Below are 22127 nucleotides of genomic sequence, written 5' to 3'. Positions count from 1 at the left end.
GGCAGGAGGATCAGGAGGAGGGTAGAAGAACGGCTGGAGATGACTACAACACAACCGGCGTCCTATAAGTATCATGACAACCATTAACGCCTTCTCCTATTTCTCCTTTTTCTGCTACTCCATTACAACTTGTTTTGTTTTTAATGGTTTTACGGCGCTTGCAACACATTTAGGTTATATCAACGCCAGTAAAAAAAAAAGGGAAGAAAATGGGATGGTAAAAAGTTATAGAATTACAATTAAAGCACTCAAGAGAAAGTAAGACAAAGGGGAACTTGGAACAAATAGGGATCAGATGTAGATTCCTAAGATCATACCACCAATGTACTCGTACTTAGTTTGAGATCCCTTTTAGTCTCATCCAGACACAAGCACAAATCCAACAAGAGGAATACACTCAAATGCTTACATTATACATTCAAATGATATAATAATACATAATAGGATTAGATAAGGACTTCCAGCAAAGGATAAAGTTATTATATAGCGAGAGTTGGCAAACAAAATTACTATCTATACAGCGTAACACAATTCAAATTACCTGATCAATATCAGGCTATAACATAACGATGGCTACGCTACGACTCCTCTTGCTTCATATTATATCCACCATCACCACGCCATCATTATTATCATCATTATGATCACCATCATTATCATAAACAGAGGCGAAGTGCCGAGTATGTTTAGGCATTGCACTATGACCGGAAGCTCCCGGGTTCGAGCGTAGCCATCGTTAAACTTATAGCCTGACACTGACCAAAAAAGGCCGTCAAAATGCCAGTCTTTGGTCACAAAAGAAAACAAATCGTGGGTTGTATTCAGTAGTTCAACCACTTGTTTCCATGAGCACTACTAACGACAACTCACTAGGCGGTCAAAAACCAAATAATGACGTCAAAATGCCAGTCTTTTTTGGGTTTCAGTGTCAGGCTATAACATAACGATAGCTACGGTTCGAGCCCCGCTTCAGGCACTTTCGTTTTTTTTTTCCTTGGGCAGTTTATTAACCCCCAATACTCTTCAATAGTCGTAACGTCATTCCTTCCTAGACGTAGTACTTAGTAACACTGGCTCTAACTATCGGAACAATGGCGACGCCGTTGAAATAGTTCTCGGGCGACTTTTGACTTTACACATTCTGATCACAAGGCATATGAAAGTTCTAGTCACATGAAAAATAAAAAGTAATTTTCTTTGTTTAGAACCAAGATGGCCGCCGTTGCCGGCGGCGTGACGTCAGACTACTGAATCAATTGTCACTGTGACAACATGGTAATTGCTGTTGACATCAGACATCTTGTTTGATAAATTATATATATTCCTTCGTGGAATGCCTAGGGGACAATGATGTCGTGGCGGAAGGGCATACTTTTTAAAAAATCATAAACAAAACAACAACAACAACAACAAAATTATCATAATCATAAGTTCACCATCACCATCATCTCCATCGCCACAACAACAAAAAGACACACAACAACCAACATCGTCATTAAAATCACCACCATCACCATCACCACCATGGCCGTTGCCATCACTGCCCCAATCGTCATTATCAAAATAAATATAAAAACCAACGAACAATGTAACAAATCAAATTTTGAAAAAAAAATGCATTCAAGGGAAATCACTCATTAAATTATCACCAATTAAAATGAATTGTCTAATAATTCCCCTGCCATCTCATCAAGTGTCACGACAACACAAAGCGGAAATAGCGGAGATTGTAACTTAAAATAGATTGTACCTTTATATAAAAAAATATCAATAGGTCAGGTTGAGACAAAGTAGAAAAATAAAGTATAGAAATTGACACTTTCATCCCCGTTATTTTGAACTTGCTAAAGCAGGATTGAAAATTTAAAAATAACTTCCCTTTATTCATCCCATAGGGGAAATGTGTCTCTTGAGTCTATTCAAAAGGAAAACTGGAATAACTCAGGCGTCAGCCGCAGTGAAGCGCCGCAAATTGAGCTCGGGCGAGGTGATTTGCTCAAGGCCACACAATTCAGCGGCGGGCGATCGAACTCGGTACCTTTTGGGTACGAAGCAAAGACCGTACCGCTGAGCCACGCCGTCCCTCGACAGATCAAAATTAGCGTAACTCATCTCTTCACAAAAACCATGAAAGTAATTCTTACCGAAAAATTCCTCCCAGTTTAGAGAGTTCCGAGAAAATCTTTCCTTGTCCCCCAAGTGCAGCATCATGCTGTGTCTTAGAGTCTGCGTTCCATCAGATGGTGTACCTTCCATGATGTTATACGTCTCCGAATATTGATTTGTGCACACACAAAAATAGGCCTAAATCCAATTCAATTTAGCTCATAAGTCATGGATGGTCCCTTCATTCTCTGAATCAGCTCATCACACATGAACTATTAATATGCGTCCGTTTACTGAATGTAATCCATAGATTATAATAATAATAATATTATGGTTAATTGTTGTCCTTCATTGTTCTTCGATAAGAGACGAAATGTTCATATCACGATGACTCACTACAACCCATGTTTACATCGTTCAACAGTGTTTAATTTACCATATATATCTAATCACGTTTGGAGTGTACTAGATACCCAATGTAAGAACATTCAATAATATTTATTATATGAATAAATTTTGTACATTTCCGACTTACCAATATAAATATCTGAACGTTATTATTATCTGTTATCACAATGTATAGATAGTTCGAAGATGACGTCACTCAGGTCTTTGTTATTGTTTTTTGCCATCCGCGTTTATGAGTAATGCTCACTGAACTGTATTAACCTGACTATAAACGTTCATGGATACACACAGTTTTGTGTGTTGGTCCGTTATACTTCCGGATGGCAATGTTATGAGCTTCTTAGCCAAGCGCATACTATCTATAGCACCTAACACAGCACTTGAGCTAAAAGAAATATCCAATTGGAATTGAAAGAACAAAAAAAAAAAAAGCACAGACACAATAAGAACAGCAACAATATCAACAACAACAGGAAGAAGAGAAAACATTGCACATGTTTAGAAAAGTCAAGCAATATAAATGCTATGCGTTTCGGTAAACTGCTCAAAACATCCGCCAGCCAAATCAAACATATCAACACACGAAAGTGCGGACAATCTTTACCGTTTATAGTCTGATTGATATGATTTAGTGAGAACTAATAATTAACTGGTTGTCTAAACGCAGTAGCAAAGAGCTGAGTGACGTCAACTTCGTTCTTTCTATAACATGGAACTGAATATATGGAACGACATTTAATTTTAAAGTAGCAATGACTATCCCGCACAAATCTTTGGGCCTCTTTTTCGCTCACGAAGTGCCCGAATTTGCGTCAAAATATGGGACGAAGCCGCTTCGTATATGCTATTTTAAAAAATTAATTACGATGCTGTTTATCGATGAATATGACTGAAAGTTGGCACACAGTTAGAAAAAAGGTCATTTTAGATTATGTCAAGCGACAAAACTCGCGCGATTACCAGAAGACCGTTAAAAATAGATTTTTATTCTTTGGAGTAAAATATTTCTAAAACTACCGGGCGTGGAGGTTTTGTCGCTGACAAGGTAATACATGAATATTTCTTCTTTTTGGTTGTAAAATTTCATATGAATATGACGAGTACTTTTCCCGTATTTTACAAAACACCATCCTAATTTGCTCTTCAAGTTTCAATCTTTTAATCTATTTATTACGCAAGATACAACCAAAGGTCGGAAATAAATGCCGAAAAAGCGTCCCATATTTTCGCGTTTTTTTCCTCTTTGCGGGTCATCCAAATAAATGACACCTTTGAAACTGCATAACTTGTTTATTTATGAATGGATTTTCAAAATTCAAAAACATTTTTACTCAGTGGAGATTGGGCTTTGATTTTAGACAAAATTTTTCCTCAAAAAGAGAAAAAAAAAAATTTTTCATAGTCATTGCTATTTTAAAGATAATAGTAATCCAAATGAGAAATCAAAACGGTACAACAATCCTGAACATATAGTATATACCGCCGGACGATGACAATCCGATTTCTTCGTCAAGAAAACGTTTTAACGGCATATTATAATATATCGATAATTTATGAATACATATTATAATATATCGATAATTTATGAATACATATTTATATTCGATAATTTATGATACATATTATAATATATCGATAATTTATGAATACATATTATAATATATCGATAATTTATGAATAATATATATCGATAATTTATGAATACACACAACCTGTCAAAACGTCTTTTTGGAAATCTCCGGTTTGAGACATTTTCACAACGTGGACATTATATGTATAAAATCTGTATAATCATGAATTTTGTGTGTTTATGGTCTGAATCTACAGAAGTTTACGTTCCAGATTTGTTTACAAAATTATAAATAAAAAGTAATCACTAAATTTAGGAATAATACTTAAATTCACATATTTCACACAGGTAGAATCATCTGTAAATGAACACTGGTCGAAGTGTAAACATCAAAGAATTTAAATATATACTCCATGATATTAAACGATATTCCTTGAAGCAAGCGGTACAAATATTATTATATAAAAATACCCATCTCCTATTTTACCTGTTATCGATACTTCTGATGAATGATAATAAATATTATGCGATTGGAACCACTGCCTCCATTCATACAAACAGTTACGCACTAAAACAATGGGGACACGACAAAGAACACGAGACTTGACGCACCGATGACAAACACACACACACACACACACACACACACACACACACACACACACACACACACACACAAGCGAACGGCGCCGTGCGTCGCGAGCCGATGACACTTCACCCAACCCACGTTTTACAACCTGTTGGCATTTGGAGTGTCGGGGGAGTTTTGGGGGGATAGGCTAGGTATGGAGAGGGTTAATTATTGGCGAGACGGTTCGATAACGGAATCAAATTCATTTCGATACTGATTGTTGTTATTTTGTTTTTTCGGTGTTTTTTTTTAATGGTAGAAAAAATAAGGTTTGTATTGAAATTTAATAATATAAGACATGAATTAGAACGAGAACGAAGTTAGTCGCGATAAAAGAGATAGATACAGTCTAAGGAGTGGTGGAGAAGGTTGGCTGAAGAAAAGGAGAGGGGTGGAGGATTGCGGTAAGTTGGAGTCGCAGATGAATTTTGTTTTTTTTTATTTTCCGGGGGGGGGGGGGGATGGGAATTCGCCGTTCTTCCGGTATTTTGTTTGTTTGTTTGTTTGTTTGTTTGTTTGTTTGTTTGTTTGTTTGTTTGTTGTTGTTTTTGTTGTTGTTTTTTTTTTGTTGTTTTGTTTTTGTTTTTTATTTCTTTATTTTACCACCTAACATTGGTAAACTGGACAGTAATAATAATAATAATAATAATAATAATATAATAATAATAATAATAATAATAATAATAATAATAATAATAATAATAATAATAATAAAAGTGGACAGTCATAATAAGAAACAATATCGACATAAAAACTTCTAGAATTAAAATTTAAAATGATCAAAATATTTCGCCTATCCTATCTCAGGCAGGTGATTATCCCCAAAGACGTCATCACGTCGATAACCTTCATCATCATTGCCGTCAGATTTATACGACGACCATAAACGTTATGGGCACTGCGGAACCCTACATACACAACCGGCACGTCGTAAAGAGTTGTAAAACAGGCATTGGTGACGAATGGAATGCAGAGCTACTAACAGGACACTGGAATAACAATAAAACCTGTCAAATTCCGGAAATTTTCCAAAACGTTAACGGCCAGGTACTCATTTTTACACCTGAGTACGGTGAGAGAATGTTAGTAAAAAGCCTTTTCCAAGGACTCAACTATGCGCCGAGCGAGGCTCGAACCCAGGACCTTCCGATCCGAAAGTGAGTGTCATACCACCAAAAGATAATTGGGTGAACTAATATATGTTTTTCAAGGAAAGTGACTCTAGTAACCATTGGTGACCCAATTAACCCATTACTACGGTACTAAATCGTTTAGAACAGATACTATTGAACTATTGAACACAACTCACGATTTGTTTTCGTTTCTGGTCAAAGATTTGTCTTTTGACGTCATTTTTTGGTCAGTGTCAGGCTATAGATAGTTCGAAGATGACGTCACTCATATCTTTGTTATTGTTTTTTTGCCATCCGCGTTTATGAGTAATTCTCACTAAACTGTATTAACCAGACTATAAACGATCATGGTTACACAAAGTTGTGTGTGTTGGTCCGTTAGTATAGATAGAATGCGCTTGGCCAAGGAGTTCACAACATTGCCATCTGGAAGTATAACGGACCAACACACAAACTCTGTGTAACCATGAACTTTTATAGTCTGGTTAATACAGTTTAGTGAGAACAACTCACAAACGCGGATGGCAAAAACAATAAAAAAGGCCTAAGTGACGTCATCTGCATACTATCTATAAGTTAACAATGGCTACGGTCCTTTTCAGCTCAATAATCCCGGAAATGGCTGTATTTATAGGTACTTACCTCGGTTTTGACAGAATCAGAAAGCGGCGATAAAATCACTGTACCCTGGGTCGCTTTCACCCTGCAGGTGATTTATCCTACTTATTTTTAACCTAAGAAACCAGTTAGAAAAACAGGTATTTAAAAATTTGGCCAGAAATCTCGCCCTTCAAATATCGATCCATTTAAAATGGTCCTCATTTTGACGTTACCATAACGGAAAAAAATCAACCTGAAGTCTCAGGTTTGAGAGATTTTGCCGAAATGACGGTCATTTAATCAACTAACTGCCGTACCCTGGAAAGACACGTGTTCAAAAATTTGGCCAGAAAACTGGTCCTTCAATGATCAAATATCGATCGATTTAAATGACCCTTATCTTGGCAAATTATACTCTCAAACCTGGAACTTCGCAAGGTTTTCCATCAAGTCCCAGGTTTGAGATTTATTTTTGCCAAGATGAGGGTCATGTAAATCGATCGATATTTGTTTGACGGACGAGTTTTCTTGCCGACTTTTAAATACGTGTTGTTTGCTTTTTGTTTTTGGTTTTTTTTTTTTGTTTTTTTTTTTTTAATGGGGTTTTCTGTTTTTGGTTAGTTTTATTAAAATTTTTGTATTTTAAAAATTATTTTGGTTTTTTTGGGTTTTTTTTTTTTGGGGGGGGGGGGGGTGGTTGGGTTTTTTTGGTTTTTTTTTTTTTTTGGTTTTTTTTTTTCTTTTTTTTTTTCAGAATACAGCAGTGCAGTAAGTGTGTGCAGATGTAATCACCCCCCCCCCCCACCCCAACACAAACACACACACACACACTCCAAATCCAACCATTAAAAAGTCGTTTCAGAGAACTAGATCTGATAGGTCAACGCGTACAATGAGATGAGCTCTTTGGCATCAAAGAATTTTACACTTTACAGGGTGGAGGGGAAAAAGTTCTACGTAATGCAATTTTGTTATCTCCAAAATAGGTGGGAAGGGGGGGGGGGGGGCGAGAAACAACTTGACACGAGCAGCAGATGAGGAGAGATAGATAAGAGTACAAAATAAGAGAAAGAAAAAAAGAAAGTAGAGAGAAGAAAGAAAGAGAAAGCTGGGATGGATGATAGACAGATTGGAAGACCAACTTCAAGACACATTGACATGGAGGTCAACAACAAAAACAAAGGGAGAAACCTCTTTAGTGCTAAGCCAAAATAAGTGCTCTATAATTAGATCAAAGGAAAAAATAGTATATAATATCAGATATTATGCTGTGTGATTTTTTGATTTTTTTTTTGAATTTATATATATATTTTTTTTTTTTTTGCGTAAAATTTTAACGTTAAAATAACAGGAAATATCTCTTGGGGGAGGGTGGGGGCATGGGAGAAATGCCCACTTTAACAGGGTCTGATAGCCGAACCCATCTATGGGCTTGATTTAACATACTGTTGTAACTGAAAATAATTTGCATTGGTTTGAGATTTTTACCATTTCAACAATGAGCCCATAACATTTTGGGTAATCATATATATGTAATCTAAATACAGTGAGGGGATGATAGAGGGGGGGGGGGGGAGGGGCACGAGGGAGATTTCTCACTTTAATAAAAACAGTGATTATAGTAATTTTCCTCCAAAGAAAAGCCAAAAATGTCATCCGAGTTTCATTTTTTTCTTCAATTCAACGTTGAGCTTTCCTTTTTTTATCTAGCGCAATAATATCCACTAAACGTGCTCATATCGTTTTGCAAGGGGTCCTTTGCCAACAGCAACATTTAACAAGTAGGATGAGACATGACGCCTGTTAGGCGATATTACAATTTTTATTTTATCTTATTTTTTTGCGACAGAGATAATGCTGTTAACGGCCAGGTACTCATTTTAACCTGAGCACAGTGAGAGAATGTGAGTCCAAGGACTCAACTATCTATGCGCCGAGCTAGGTTCGGACCCTGGCCCTTCCGATCCAACAGCAATTGTCATACCACAAGACGATAATATTATGTGACCCTCCGTCTCAAAACGGTATTATGTCGGGATGATTCAGACCCCAGAAAGTGAATTTAGAGATAGAATGATGAGAAATTGGACCTTAGAAGTTATACTCCAGCATGACGTAGAGAAATTAAACCTAAGTTTGATATTTGTGGTTATGAATTCAATTTCCCTAACTGAGTGCATCTCGACATAATACCGTTTTGACACGGCGGGTCACATATAGCCACGCAGCATTTAAATCACCAGAACATGCCAATACATTCGAGATTCGAGGGTCACATAATTTGATTTTTTTAGACTGACAAAAACAAAAACAATATCTTTTGTAGAAAGTTGATGTTGCAGGTGGTGGCCGTTTTAAACCAGGTGTTCGACATGAGAAAGTTTACTGTACCTGAAGGGACGATTGAAGCTTGTTTGGATATTTGTCTTTGAAGACGACACATTAAATAAAGCCTATAGATAGAATGAAGTTGACGTCACTCTGGACTTTGTTATTGTTTTTTGCCATCTGCGTTTCTGAGTGAGTCTCACTAAACTGTATTAACCAGACTATAAACGTTTTAGGTTACACATAGTTTTGTGTGTTGGTCCGTTATACTTCCGGATGACAATGTTGTGAGCTACTTAGCCAAGATAGAGCTCTCACCAAGCAAGCAAAGAGGCTGATATCGAACCTGGGGAAGAGATTTATTCTGATTCCGATCCACGACCCAACCAACAGTGATTGAGCGCCTGCTGTTTCCGAGGGTTTGTTTCTTTTAAGGTGTTTAACGGCGCTTTCGACACTATTTAGGTCATTTCAGCGCCCGTTTCTGGCTTATAGATAGTTCGAAGATGACGTCACTCAGGCCTTTGTTATTGTTTTTGCCATCCGCGTTTGTGAGTTGGTCTCACTAAACTGTATTAACCAGCCTATAAAAGTTCATGGTTACACAGAGTTTGTGTGTTGGTCCGTTATACTTCCGGATGGCAATGTTGTGAACTCCTTGGCCAAGCGCATTCTATCTATAGGCCTTGAGTTGGCCAGAGCTGCTCAATCGTGTTAATAGATAGTATGCGCTTGGCTTAGAAGCTCATAACATTGCCATCCGGAAGTATAACGGACCAACACACAAAATTGTGTGTATCCATGAAAGTTTATAGTCGGGTTAATACAGTTCAGTGAGCATTACTCATAAACGCGGATTTCAAAAAAAAAACATCAACAAAGACCTGAGTGACGTCATCTTCGAACTATCTATTCTGTTGTAATAAATCGTAATAGTTACATGTTTGTAATTTAAAAATGTTTATTTACAATTTCTGAAGGAGTTCACATTCCTGCAGATACTTTAAAACTGTAAGCGGATCGACTTACTGGACCAGATCCGAGGGTAAAAGTGCGGCTACGTCGTCTAGTGGTATGACACTCGCTTTCAGATCGGAAGGTCCTGGGTTCGAACCTCGCTCGGCGCATAGTTGAGTCCTTGGAGAAGGCTCTTTACTCACATTCTCTCACCGTACTCAGGTGTAAAATGAGTACCTGGTCGTTAACAGCATTGTCTCTGTCCAAAAATTTGTGATATCGCCTGACAGGCGTCATGTCTCGTCCTACATGTTATGTGTTGCTGTTGGCCAGGGACCCCTTGTAAAGCGCTTTGAGCACGTTTAGTGGATATTGCGCTATAAAAAAGCTCAATTTAAAATATATATATTTTAAAGTACTTTGCCAGGGTCGTAACCAAAAATTATGTTCAGTGTCCATTTAAAAGCTACAGAAACCGGGACAGACCTTGTATTATAATAAATAGCTCAGAGGCCTAAATGAACAATATTAGCAATTGCTTGCTACCATTTGGAAAAGACGCTAGTCTATCGTAAAAATACTTTCCTCCAGATCTAACAGGTCCAGCTACCCAATCACTGTTGGGTGGACAGAGGGTTCAAAAGAATTTTTAAAGATCTCGACTCCACCCCGTGATCGATCTTAGTCCCTTTGCTTGTAAAGCGAGTGCGCTACATCGATCAATAAATATATTTTTAGAAAACTTTACATTCACCTCTTGACTGCGGCTTTGTGGTCTAGTGGTATGACATTGGCTTTCGAATCGAAATGTCCTGGGTTCGATTCGAGCCCCGCTCGGCGCATAGTTGAGTCCTTGGAAAAGTCTCTTTACTCATATTTCCTCACCGTACTCAGGTGAAAAATGAGTAATTGACCGTTGACAGCGTTGGCTCTGTCGGGGAAAAAAATTTAAATATCGCCTACCGGGCGTCATGTCTCGTCATATTGTTGCTGTTGGTCATGGACCCTTTGGTAAGCGCTTTGAGTACGTTTAGTGGATATTGCACTATTTAAAAGCTGAAGTTTGTTTTGTTTTGTGTGTGTGTTTTGTTTTTGTTTTTTTTGTTTTTTCTTGGGGGGGGGGGGGGGGTTGTTTTTTTGTCTTTTTTTTTTTTTTGGGGGGGGGGGGGGGTCTTTTTTTCGTGGTTGTTTTTTTTTTTTTTTTTTTTTTTTGTTTTGTTTTTTTTTTTTTTTTAAACACCTGTGCCCACTCCTAGTCGTTTTCCTTCCGATTTTGAACAAAAGTACTGAGATATTTATTTTCCATATAAAAATTATTGTTTGCTAACTTCAGAATAGGTACTTCTATCTCCCATTCTCTCCCATTATCTCTAATGTAAATCGTGATTGAGATAACAGATATAATATGATTATTATTATAAATAAATACGATACCGAGTAAAATCACGGAGAATCTCGTTAGTGACGTGATCGGAAGTGGTTTGAACAAACCACAAACCACATTGTTGATACGATCATGCCATTGTATGGGATGTCGCATTGTCATGCAAAGCAGGTTTTAAAATATCTTTTTAAAGAATTGATAAAGAAGACTGAGATTCGGATAATTTCATTTTTAATCAACGTCTACTTATTTCACAGGTCTGATAACCCAAATTGTTACAGGGTAAATAATATAAATGGTGCTTCTCGAAGCTCGAAGAAATAAATAACAATGTGGAATTGAATGTAAGCTTCAATTTAATATACGAATTTAATATTTAAAAATTTTTTTTTACGATAACTACTATGTTACTAATGTGCATCTTGTGTGAGTGTGTCTATGTCAATATTGTATTGTTATAAATGTGTAACCAAATGACAAATTGCCACTTTTTTGGGAACAATAAAATATATTATTATTATTATTATTATTATTATTATTATTATTATTATTATTATTATTATTATTATTATTAAAATGGACGTTTCGCGTTTCCCCTTTATCAACAAAAAAGGATGAATGAAGCACTACAGAGGAATGAGATAATGTGATTGTGGCGTTGTTACCACCCGAAACGTCCATTGTTAATTACACATTGTTACAGGCTCATTATTGTAGTCGTAATACTCTCAAATACATTGACATATTTTTGTTGTCATTTTTGCCAGAAAGGTGATAGAACATTGGTTCAAAAATCTAACGATTAAGATTACGAAGTTGGCATCAGCGTTGTCTTTATTATCACTTTTAGACAGCTTGTTAGTTGATAAGGTAGCAATGACCCTCCCGCACAAATCTTTGGGCCTCTTTTTCGCTCACGAAGTGCCCAAATTCGCGTCAAAATATTGGACGAAGCCGTCTCGTACATGCTATTTTAAAAAATAAATTACGACGCTGTTTATCGATGAATATGACTGAAAGTTGGCACACAGTTAGAAAAAAGTCATTTTAGATTATGTCAAGCGACAAAACGTGTGCGATTACCAGAAGACCGTTAAAAATAGATTTTTACTCTTTGGAGTAAAATATTTCTAAAACTACCGGGCGTGAAGGTTTTGTCGCTGACAAGGTAATATATGAACATTTCTTCTTTTTGGTTGTAAAATTTCATATGAATATGACGAGTACTTTTCCCGTATTTTACAAAACATCATCCTAATTTGCTTTTCAAGTTTTAATCTTTTAATCCACTTATTACGTAAGATACAACCAAAGGTCGAAAAAAAAAATGCCGAAAAAGCGTCCCATATTTTCGCGTTTTTTTTTCCTCTTTGCGGGTCATCCAAATAAACGACACCTTTAAAACTGCATAACTTGTTTATTTATGAATGGATTTTCAAAATTCAAAAACACTTTTACTCAGTGGAGATAGGGCTTGGATTTTAGACAAAAATTTTCCTCAAAAAGAGAAAAAAGCATTTTTTACAGTCATTGCTAGATAAGGTCTCAGTAAATTACAACAATCAGACTATAAACTTTGAAACTTGTTCTTTAAAATTACTCCATACCCACAATTTTTTAAACATCAATTTATAAAATCGCTTACTACAACTTTTCTATTGACCTATTTATTCTACATTACGTGCCACGTAATTTATACTATGTAATTTTTCTCAGTCAATTTACAATTAATAGTATTACACTGTAACTAATTCTTAGCTTTTTACTGATCTTTTTTTTCTTATATGTTGACATCAATGTGCCTTTTCTAGATATTTATATCTTTACACTTTTATAATCCGTATGTCCCTTAATTAACACTATGTAATTATTCTTACAGCCTACAATATTATTATACTATATATACATATTACCAAATTTTACTTTACCACATTATAACTACGTACATTGTGTTTATGTATGTATCATTGTCGGCATTTTATACGTCTTTACAAACATTTCCTTTTGGATGAATAAAGTACATTATCATTAAACCACTGCCTCTTCCTACCTTTCGGAACTAATTGAAAGATATATTCAAAACCCCACCCCTTACGTTCGCCAGTGATTCCACAAAACTAGTTGTCCCTCGAATTCGGATTAATGCTGGAATGAGATCCTTTTCTCATTTCGGACCCTCTATTTGGAACGCCTTACCACAGAACATTCGTGAAAACGAATCTTTGTCTATTTTTAAACGTTCGCTTAAAACATATTTGTTTCGATTTTAGTAGATGGTATGAGAAGCAAGATAGGTTTCGTTTGTGTTGTGTGTTGTTTGTGTGTTTGTGTGTGTGTGTGTGTGTGCTTGTGTGTGTGAATGATTATGTTTCAGCCAAAGTAATTTGTAAATTAAGCGCTTAGAGTCTGGTGTCTCGGAGTTATGACGCAATATAAGTTTTCAGCATTATTATTATTATTATTATTATTATTATTATTATTATTATTATTATTATTATTATTATTATTATTATTATTATTATTATTATTAAGGTTACACACTCAGATTTGTGCGTTGATTATATATATATATATATATATATATATATATATATATATATATATATATATATATATATTATACATACATATATATAACCTGACTGGCGGATGTTGTGGGTATTTTACCTAAACGGATAGCATCAATAGCCTGCAGGCCAGACATCCTTCCACCGGCGGGAGAGAGGCATGGAACTAATAACTTACTACTTATTTACACCAATGTTAAATGACCAGGAAAATTATATCTTTACTCTGCCTGAAATTGACAAAACACTTTTCTTTTAAATTTTGACCAGAAAACATAAACGTCAAATTTTAATGTCGATTACTTAATTCAACCAGTATAATCGGTATATTCATCATTCATTCATCCAGTATAATCGGTATATTCATCATTCATTCATCCAGTATAATCGGTATATTCATCATTCATTCATCCAGTATAATCGGTATATTCATCATTCATTCAACCAGTATAATCGGTATATTCATCATTCATTCATCCAGTATAATCGGTATATTCATCATTCATTCATCCAGTATAATCGGTATATTCATCATTCATTCAACCAGTATAATCGGTATATTCATCATCATTCATCAGTATATATCGGTAATTCATCATTCATTCAACCAGTATAATCGTATATTCATCATTCATTCAACCAGTATAATCGGGATATTCATCATTCATTCATCCAGTATAATCGGTATATTCATCATTCATTCAACCAGTATAATCGGTATATTCATCATTCATTCAACCAGTATAATCGGTATATTCATCATTCATTCAACCAGTATAATCGGTATATTCATCATTCATTCATCCAGTATAATCGGTATATTCATCATTCATTCAACCAGTATAATCGGTATATTCATCATTCATTCAACCAGTATAATCGGTATATTCATCATTCATTCAACCAGTATAATCGGTATATTCATCATTCATTCAACCAGTATAATCGGTATATTCATCATTCATTCAACCAGTATAATCGGTATATTCATCATTCATTCAACCAGTATAATCGGTATATTCATCATTCATTCAACCAGTATAATCGGTATATTCATCATTCATTCAACCAGTATAATCGGTATATTCATCATTCATTCATCCAGTATAATCGGTATATTCATCATTCATTCAACCAGTATAATCGGTATATTCATCATTCATTCAACCAGTATAATCGGTATATTCATCATTCATTCAACCAGTATACGTTCATCATCGTAATCGATCAATAATTGAAGTAACGTACAATAACTACTTTCCGGCCAAAATAACAAGAATATCTTTTGTCGAAATATAGGAGTAAACTCAATATGATTTCCACATGTTGTACTTTGAGTAATGTACAAGACATCGCCTCGAATTAGCTCATATAATATGTTTTACGTAACAACAACAATAATAATAATAATAATATAATAATAATAATAATAATAATAATAATAATAATAATAATATTGTACAAGGACACAATGTGTCTGGTATTGATAAAAGATGTATCTATCAAGGCCAGCTACATGCTAAGTTCTGAACGGTGCATTGTATAGATAGTGTGCGCTTGGCTGGCTAAGAAGCTCAAAACATTGCCATCCGGAAGTATAACATGGACCAACACACAAAACTATGTGTAATCTTATACGTTTATAGTCTGGTTAATACAGTTTAGTGAGAATTACTCATAAACGCGGATTGCAAAAAAACAATAACAAAGACTCGAGTGACGTCAACTTCATTTCATCCATTAACCAGACTATGAAAGTTCAAGGTTACACATAGTTTTGTGTGTTGGTCCGTTATACTTCCGGATGGCAATGTTTTGAGCTTCTCAGCGAGCCAAGCGCACACTATCTATACAATGCACAGCGCACACTATAATGGTGATAGCGTTAATGATATTATTGATTCTGTTATTATTATTGTTATTATTATTGTTATTGTTGCTATTATTAGCATTATTATTAGTGGTAATAGTGGTGGTGCTAGTGGAAGTGGTGGTAGTAGTGGTGGTGGTAGTAGTAATAGCAACGGTAGTGGTAGTAGTAGTGGTAGTAGTGGCAGTAGTAGTAGTAGTAGTAGTAGTAGTAGTAGTAGTAGTAGTAGTAGTAGTAGTAGTAGTAGTAGTAATAGTCGTAGTAGTAGTGGTGGTAGTAGTGTTGGTAGTGGTAGCAGTAGAGATGGTAGTAGTGGTTGTGGTAGTAGTTGTAGATGTAGTAGACGAAATAGTAGTGGTGGCTGTAGTGGTGTTAGTAGTAGTAGTGGTGGTGGTAGTAGTAGTAGTAGTAGTAGTGGTGGTGGTAGTAGTAGTAGTAGTAGTAGTGTGGTGTAGTAGTAGTAGTAGTAGTAGTAGTAGTAGTAGTAGTATAGTAGTAGTAGTAGTAGTAGTAGTATAGTAGTGTAGTGGTGGTAGTAGTAGTATGTAGTAGTAGTAGTAGTAGTAGTAGTAGTAGTAGTAGTAGTAGTAGTAGTAGTAGTAGTAGTAGTAGATGTACTGGTGGTAGCAGATGTGGTAGTAGTTGTCGCGGCAATAATATTACTCTTGCTGTAAGAATATTTCATGGTTATATAAATCTTATGTAAACAAATCTCATTGTACAGTGTAAAAAATCATTGTCGTCATGTCACATCTTATGTTGATTCATAAGACGTGAATTATTTGAGTTGTACCAAGGTCTAAAAATCTATTAAATAACTAAACTATTAATTAAATCTTTAATTGATTTTACATAATTATTACCACCATTATAATTATCATTATTTTTATTATCATTATTATTATTATTATATATTATTATTATTATTATTATTATTATTATTATTATTATTATTATTATTATTATATTATTATTATTATTATTTATTATTATTATTATTATTATTATTATTATTATTATTATTATTATTATTATTATTATTATTGCATTGTTGTTGTTATTATTATTATTATTATTATTATTATTATTATTATTATTATTATTACTGTTAATATCATTATTATATTCGTTGTTTGCCTTGCTTTATTATTGATTTTACTTATTTGATTTGTTGAAAAAATATATTCCTGTATGAGTTACATTGGCAATTGCCTAAAATAAACGTTTTTGAACTATAATAAATAATAATAATAAATTGAGCTCTCATATAGCGCAATATCCACTAAACGAGCTCAAAGCGCTTTACAAGGGTCCCTGGTCAACAGCAACATTTAACATGTAGGACGAGACATGACGCCTGTTAGGCGATATTACAATTTTTCGGACAAAGACAACGCTGTTAACGGCCAGGTACTCATTTCACACCTGAGTGTGGTGAGAGAATGTGAGTAAAGAGCCTTTTCCAAGGACTCAACTATGCGCCGAGAGAGGTTCGAACCCAGGACCTTCCGATCCGAAAGCGAGTGTCATACCAATAGACCACATAGCCGCATGCGCACTATCTATATGATATTTAAAAAATTGACCGAAAAAAATAATATAAATAACAACGTATAAGAACACGTAGGTCTTACAACCCAAATTGTTATGGGGCTCACTGGTGTAATGGAAGCTCTCAAACCAAGCAAAAATATTCTCCATTACAACAGTGTTAATCAAGCCCATAATTGCGTTTGGCTATCAGACCTGCATATATGTGCACCAAGATAGATAGGTTAGTTGGGATTTATTTTTTTGTTTTGTTACGTTTTGTTCTTTTTCAGAAATAGGCAGAATAGTCGATAATGACGTGTACATATATACAGGTCTGATATCCGGACGCAGTTGTGGACCGAGTTTAACATTGTTGTAATTGACAATATTTTGCGTCACTCATTTTTTTTTTTTTTAGATTCCCATTGCAACAACGAGTCCATAATTAATTGAACTACTAGACCTGCGAATAAGTAGACGTCGGTCAATAAGATAAGTAAAAATAAAAACGTTTATAAAATGTTGAAATTGCCATTCATTGATAGACAAGTGTTATAATTTTATAATAAATGAGATGAATATTTGAAATCGCGCATACATTTTGGATCCTGTCTCAACGTGTCACGCATTGCTAAAGATTTTACCTTGAAATTGATAAGAATAACAGACATTGTCTGTTTTATGAACCGACACCTTTGATGATGTATATAATTGCTTCTTAGGAGAATATAAAATTCAGCATTGTTATGATGAAACGAAACGAAATATATTTTTGTCGCCTTCAAAACTTTTGGTTTGCCATTGAATTAAAAATGTATCGATTACCTCCCAGATAAAACATACAATACATAAAACAAAACAAAACAAAACAAAACAAAACAAAAACACGTGAACGGATAATCCGGTCTATAAAAAATCTGTAAAGAACAAGATCCGATTTCATCCCGTATGTAACCCGTTACCTGCCGTACTCTGGAAAAACACGTTTTTTAAAATTTGGCCAGAAAACTGGTCCTTCAAATACCGATCGATTTATAACCCTCGTCTTGGTAAAAAAACACTCAAACCTGGGACTTTAATTAAGACTTCGCGAAGTCCCAGGTTTGAGAGTATTTTGCAAAGATGAGTGAGGGTCGTTTAAATCGATCGATATTTGAAGGATGAGTTTTCTGGCCAATTTTTTTTAATGTGTATCTTTTCAGATTCCGGTATTTAACTAGTTGAGTTGAAGCCACCATTCATTACAATAGGATTGATTTCACGCACGTTGTGGCGTTGTAATACTGTAAAACATTTTATATGATGAACCAAAACACTGGAAAATGATGGACTGCAGAGGCATCTGACGTAAATACTCTGGTTAAACACTTTTTTCTCTCTTCACTTTGCCTTTAAAACGTTTACTTCAACCATCGGTCGATTAGTATAACCTTGTGTAAGCGTCTTTACCCCCCCCCCCCCCCTCCCCAATCCCTTCCTTCCAAACCACAGGAAAACCGACACATTCAGTATTATGAGCTCGAACCCAGGACCTTCCGATCCGAAAGCGAGTGTTATACCTCAAGACCACATTATACCCTAAAGGCAAATTTCTGCACGAGAATTAATTAAATGAATTTATAGATAGTTCGAAGGTGACGTCACTCAGGTCTTTGTTATTGTTTTTTGCCATCCGCGTTTTTGCTCACTGAACTGTATTAACCTGACTATAATCGTTCATGGATACACACAGTTGTGTGTTGGTCCGTTATACTTCCGGATGGCAATGTTGTGAGCTTCTTAGTCAAGCGCATACTATCTATATATCTATTATGATAATGAGACAGTATGGATGGATTTTTCAGGTTTAAAATGATTAAGTTAAAGATTCGTCTTTAATGCTTTCAAATGTAATGAAGCCGCTACTCAAAATATTTGTACAGAGGGAGTGAACAGCATGATGAGATAAACAAGAGATCTGGTATAGATAGAATGCGCTTGGCCAAGGAGTTCACAACATTGCCATCCGGAAGTATAACGGACCAACACACAAACTCTGTGTAACCATGAACTTTTATAGTCTGGTTAATACAGTTTAGTGAGAACAACTCACAAACGCGGATGGCAAAAACAATAACAAAGGCCTGAGTGACGTCATCTGCATACTATCTATACACGACACAATAGAAAATAATTATGTGTTACGTAAACAAACGGACTGCTCTATAATCTAATCATTTCTGTCTAAAATATAAAGCTGAAAATGATGAGAAATAAATTGAGTGTATGAAGAATGGGCACGATCTATATTACATTTCCATGTGCTCGAGGGCATTGGTCACATTGCAAAGTGTGCTCAACATGACCCACATAGTGAAAAGTGTTCACAGATTAAGAGTAACCAACGTTACAAGTGGATTCAGTAGTCTGATGTCACGCAACGGCGGCCATCTTGGTTCTAAACAAAGAAAATCATTACTTTTTATTCTTCATGCTGGCTAGAACTTTTCATTCCCTTTTCATATGCCTTGTGATCAGAATGTGTAAAAGTCAAAACATGATCAAATTGATGGGGTTTTTTTCTCTCTGGATACGCGTTTAAGCTCGCCGGAGAAATATTTCATACGGCGTCCGCCATTGTTCCAATAGTTTAGAGCCAGTGTTACTAAGTTACCATACGTCATTAGGAAGGAAGTGACGTTACGACTATTGAAGACTATTGGTCATTTTGCTCAGCATGACTCGTGGGTATGTTTACAACTTTCATAAACAAAGCAGGGTGTTTTACATTTATTGGGAAATGTCCAATCATTGTACAGCAACAAATCATGTGATCGATGACTAGGGTGGATGAAAACATGAATATAGAGCGCTCCCATTATGAAGAGTACGAGATGGAAATAGAGAATTAAAATATCACGGTGACAGGGAGCCAACCCCGGGATCCAATAGGGTTCAACAGTCGTGACGTCACTTCCCTCGTTACAACGCATAGTAACTGGTTCTAAACTATCGGGAACAATGGTGGACGCCAATATCTCCATCCCCGCCCTTTGCATGAAGTAAGTACTTCTACGAACACGAAAGTGTATCCAGAGGAGAACATTATTATAAATCTGGTTGGTCGTGTTTTGACTTTGACATATTCCGATCGCATGATGTTTGGAATTGTTCAAACCAACAGTAAGAATAAAAAATATTGACTTTCTTTGTCGGAACCAGCCGGTTGGTTGTTAGGCGGACGTGACGTCAGATAGTTGATTGAACCCTATTGATACGATACCCGTACATAATCCTGAATTTATATTCAATTATAGCTTTTAACATGACTGATTAGATTGCAGTAAAATGAATAAGATCAATTCGTTAACATGGCAGCCTGTTTGTTTGGATGTGTCATATTTATCAGATGGAACTGGGAAATAGATAAGGCACAGACAAGCGAAATTTTGTAGACAGTTACAATTGGCCGCGGGTACTTTTTACCCTTTATTATCTGAAATTACTCGTAGTAATGGAAATTAATTATATGCATAATTCTCCGCCACTTCGTCCCAGGCATTTGGTTTAGTCTATAATAAACTCAGAGTGAATTTGTATGAAAATCTGATTTTTAAAAATCCAGTGTCAAGCTTTTGTTTTAGCGATTATAAGAGATAATAAAAAAGTTTTAAAAACATTTTCTTCATCGTCCTCATCAGCATCATCATCATCATCATCATCATCATCATCATCATCATCATCATCATCATCATCATCATCATCATCATCATCATCATCATCATCATCATCATTATCGTCATCATCATCATCATCATCATCATCATCATCATCATCGTCATCATTATCATCATCATCATCATCATCATCATCATCATCATCATCGTCACCATAGTCGTCATTATCATCATCATGATTATCATCAGCCTAAACAGTATAGTAAATAATGTTTATTTAATTCTTCTTTAATAACAAATACATGTCTATGTTTTAATTTGCGTTCTTAATTGGCAAACTACCTAAAATTAACTTTGAATCTTAGAATCTTATAATAATAGATTGTGTAGCTTTGTCCCTAACTATAATATTTTGAAAAAAAATCTGGACTGCATTTTACGGGGGGGGGGGGGGGGGGGGGATAATAAAAGACTGCTATGTACACTAACTTGAGGGCTAAGATTTGTTTTACATATTGTAGGACTTCTCAGGGCAGCAGACATTAATATTTTGTTGGCTATAATTAGATGCAACGTGAACCCTAGGCTGCTAGAAGCTGTGGACTGTAAAAAGTAATATAGCTCATACGGTAGAGTCACGCTCTCCCTGGCCAGGCGGAGTTGTCGTACCAGTAAGGTCGCGGGCTCGAGCCCCCCATCGACGCCGCGAAATTTTTATTCATTTCCTGTTGTTATCAAAATTGATTATACCAGCTTCACAAAAAAAAAAAAAATAAAATAAAAATAACAAAATACCAAACACGAAACGTTTCGGGCTCAAAACCCTTCTTTGGCCAACAAAAATAGAATAAAATAAAGGCATAAATAAATACATTACTTTTGACCTACAAAATGTCTCTGTCGTCTATCTGGAATTTAGTCATGTATTTATGTCTTAATTGTTTGGGGGTTTTTTTTCGTTTTTTTTTTTTTTGTTTTTTTTTTTTTGGGTTGTTATTTATTTTTATTTTTTTTATTTTTTTTTTGTTGAAGGGTTTTGAACCCGAAACGTTCCGTGTTTGGTATTTCCGTCTTTTTTGAAGCTGTTATATTCAATTTTGTTGAGTACTTAATTACATGCAACCTACTTTTTTGTAGCTGAAGGCGTTGACTACGATAAAAGGTATTTGTTACAATCTCCAGAAAACCCCCCAGTCTTTGTTCTAAAGCGTTGTATCTACTGATAAGATAATCTGCCCAATTCATCATAGTCCAGTAATGAGACCTAATTTAACCATTTCTGGACTACTATACTATAATGTATTCTTTTCCTGATTCGGATCAAATAACACGGAATCCCAACTCGCCTGTACAAAGACACACACGAGTACAGAATAATAATATA

The 22127-nt window shown here is 35.3% G+C and overlaps 1 protein-coding gene across 7 annotated transcripts in view; it reads right to left on the bottom strand.

The window, feature by feature from the left end:
* The window catches only part of LOC144963337 (uncharacterized), a 247965-nt gene that overhangs the window by 51350 nt on the left and 174488 nt on the right, over positions 1-22127 (bottom strand). For 3 of the 7 annotated variants that reach the window (XM_078897281.1, XM_078897279.1, XM_078897280.1), the window contains exon 2: positions 2145-2571. The exons of 3 other annotated variants lie outside the window; for them this stretch is intronic. In XM_078897281.1, the coding sequence (XP_078753407.1) occupies positions 2145-2256 (112 nt within the window). In that variant the 5' untranslated portion in view covers positions 2257-2571. Of the gene's footprint in view, positions 1-2144; positions 2572-4571; positions 4773-22127 lie in introns of those variants that run through there. One more of the 7 variants, XM_078897278.1, reaches the window with a different exon arrangement.

Source organism: Berghia stephanieae, chromosome 1 (genome assembly GCF_034508935.2).
Source record: "Berghia stephanieae isolate SIO BIC M18660-M18661 chromosome 1, UCSD_Bste_1.3, whole genome shotgun sequence".
In the NCBI taxonomy this organism is placed as follows: Eukaryota; Metazoa; Mollusca; class Gastropoda; order Nudibranchia; family Aeolidiidae; genus Berghia; species Berghia stephanieae.
Note: the sequence above shows the minus strand (reverse complement) of the source record. Positions and strands in the feature narration are given on the sequence as shown.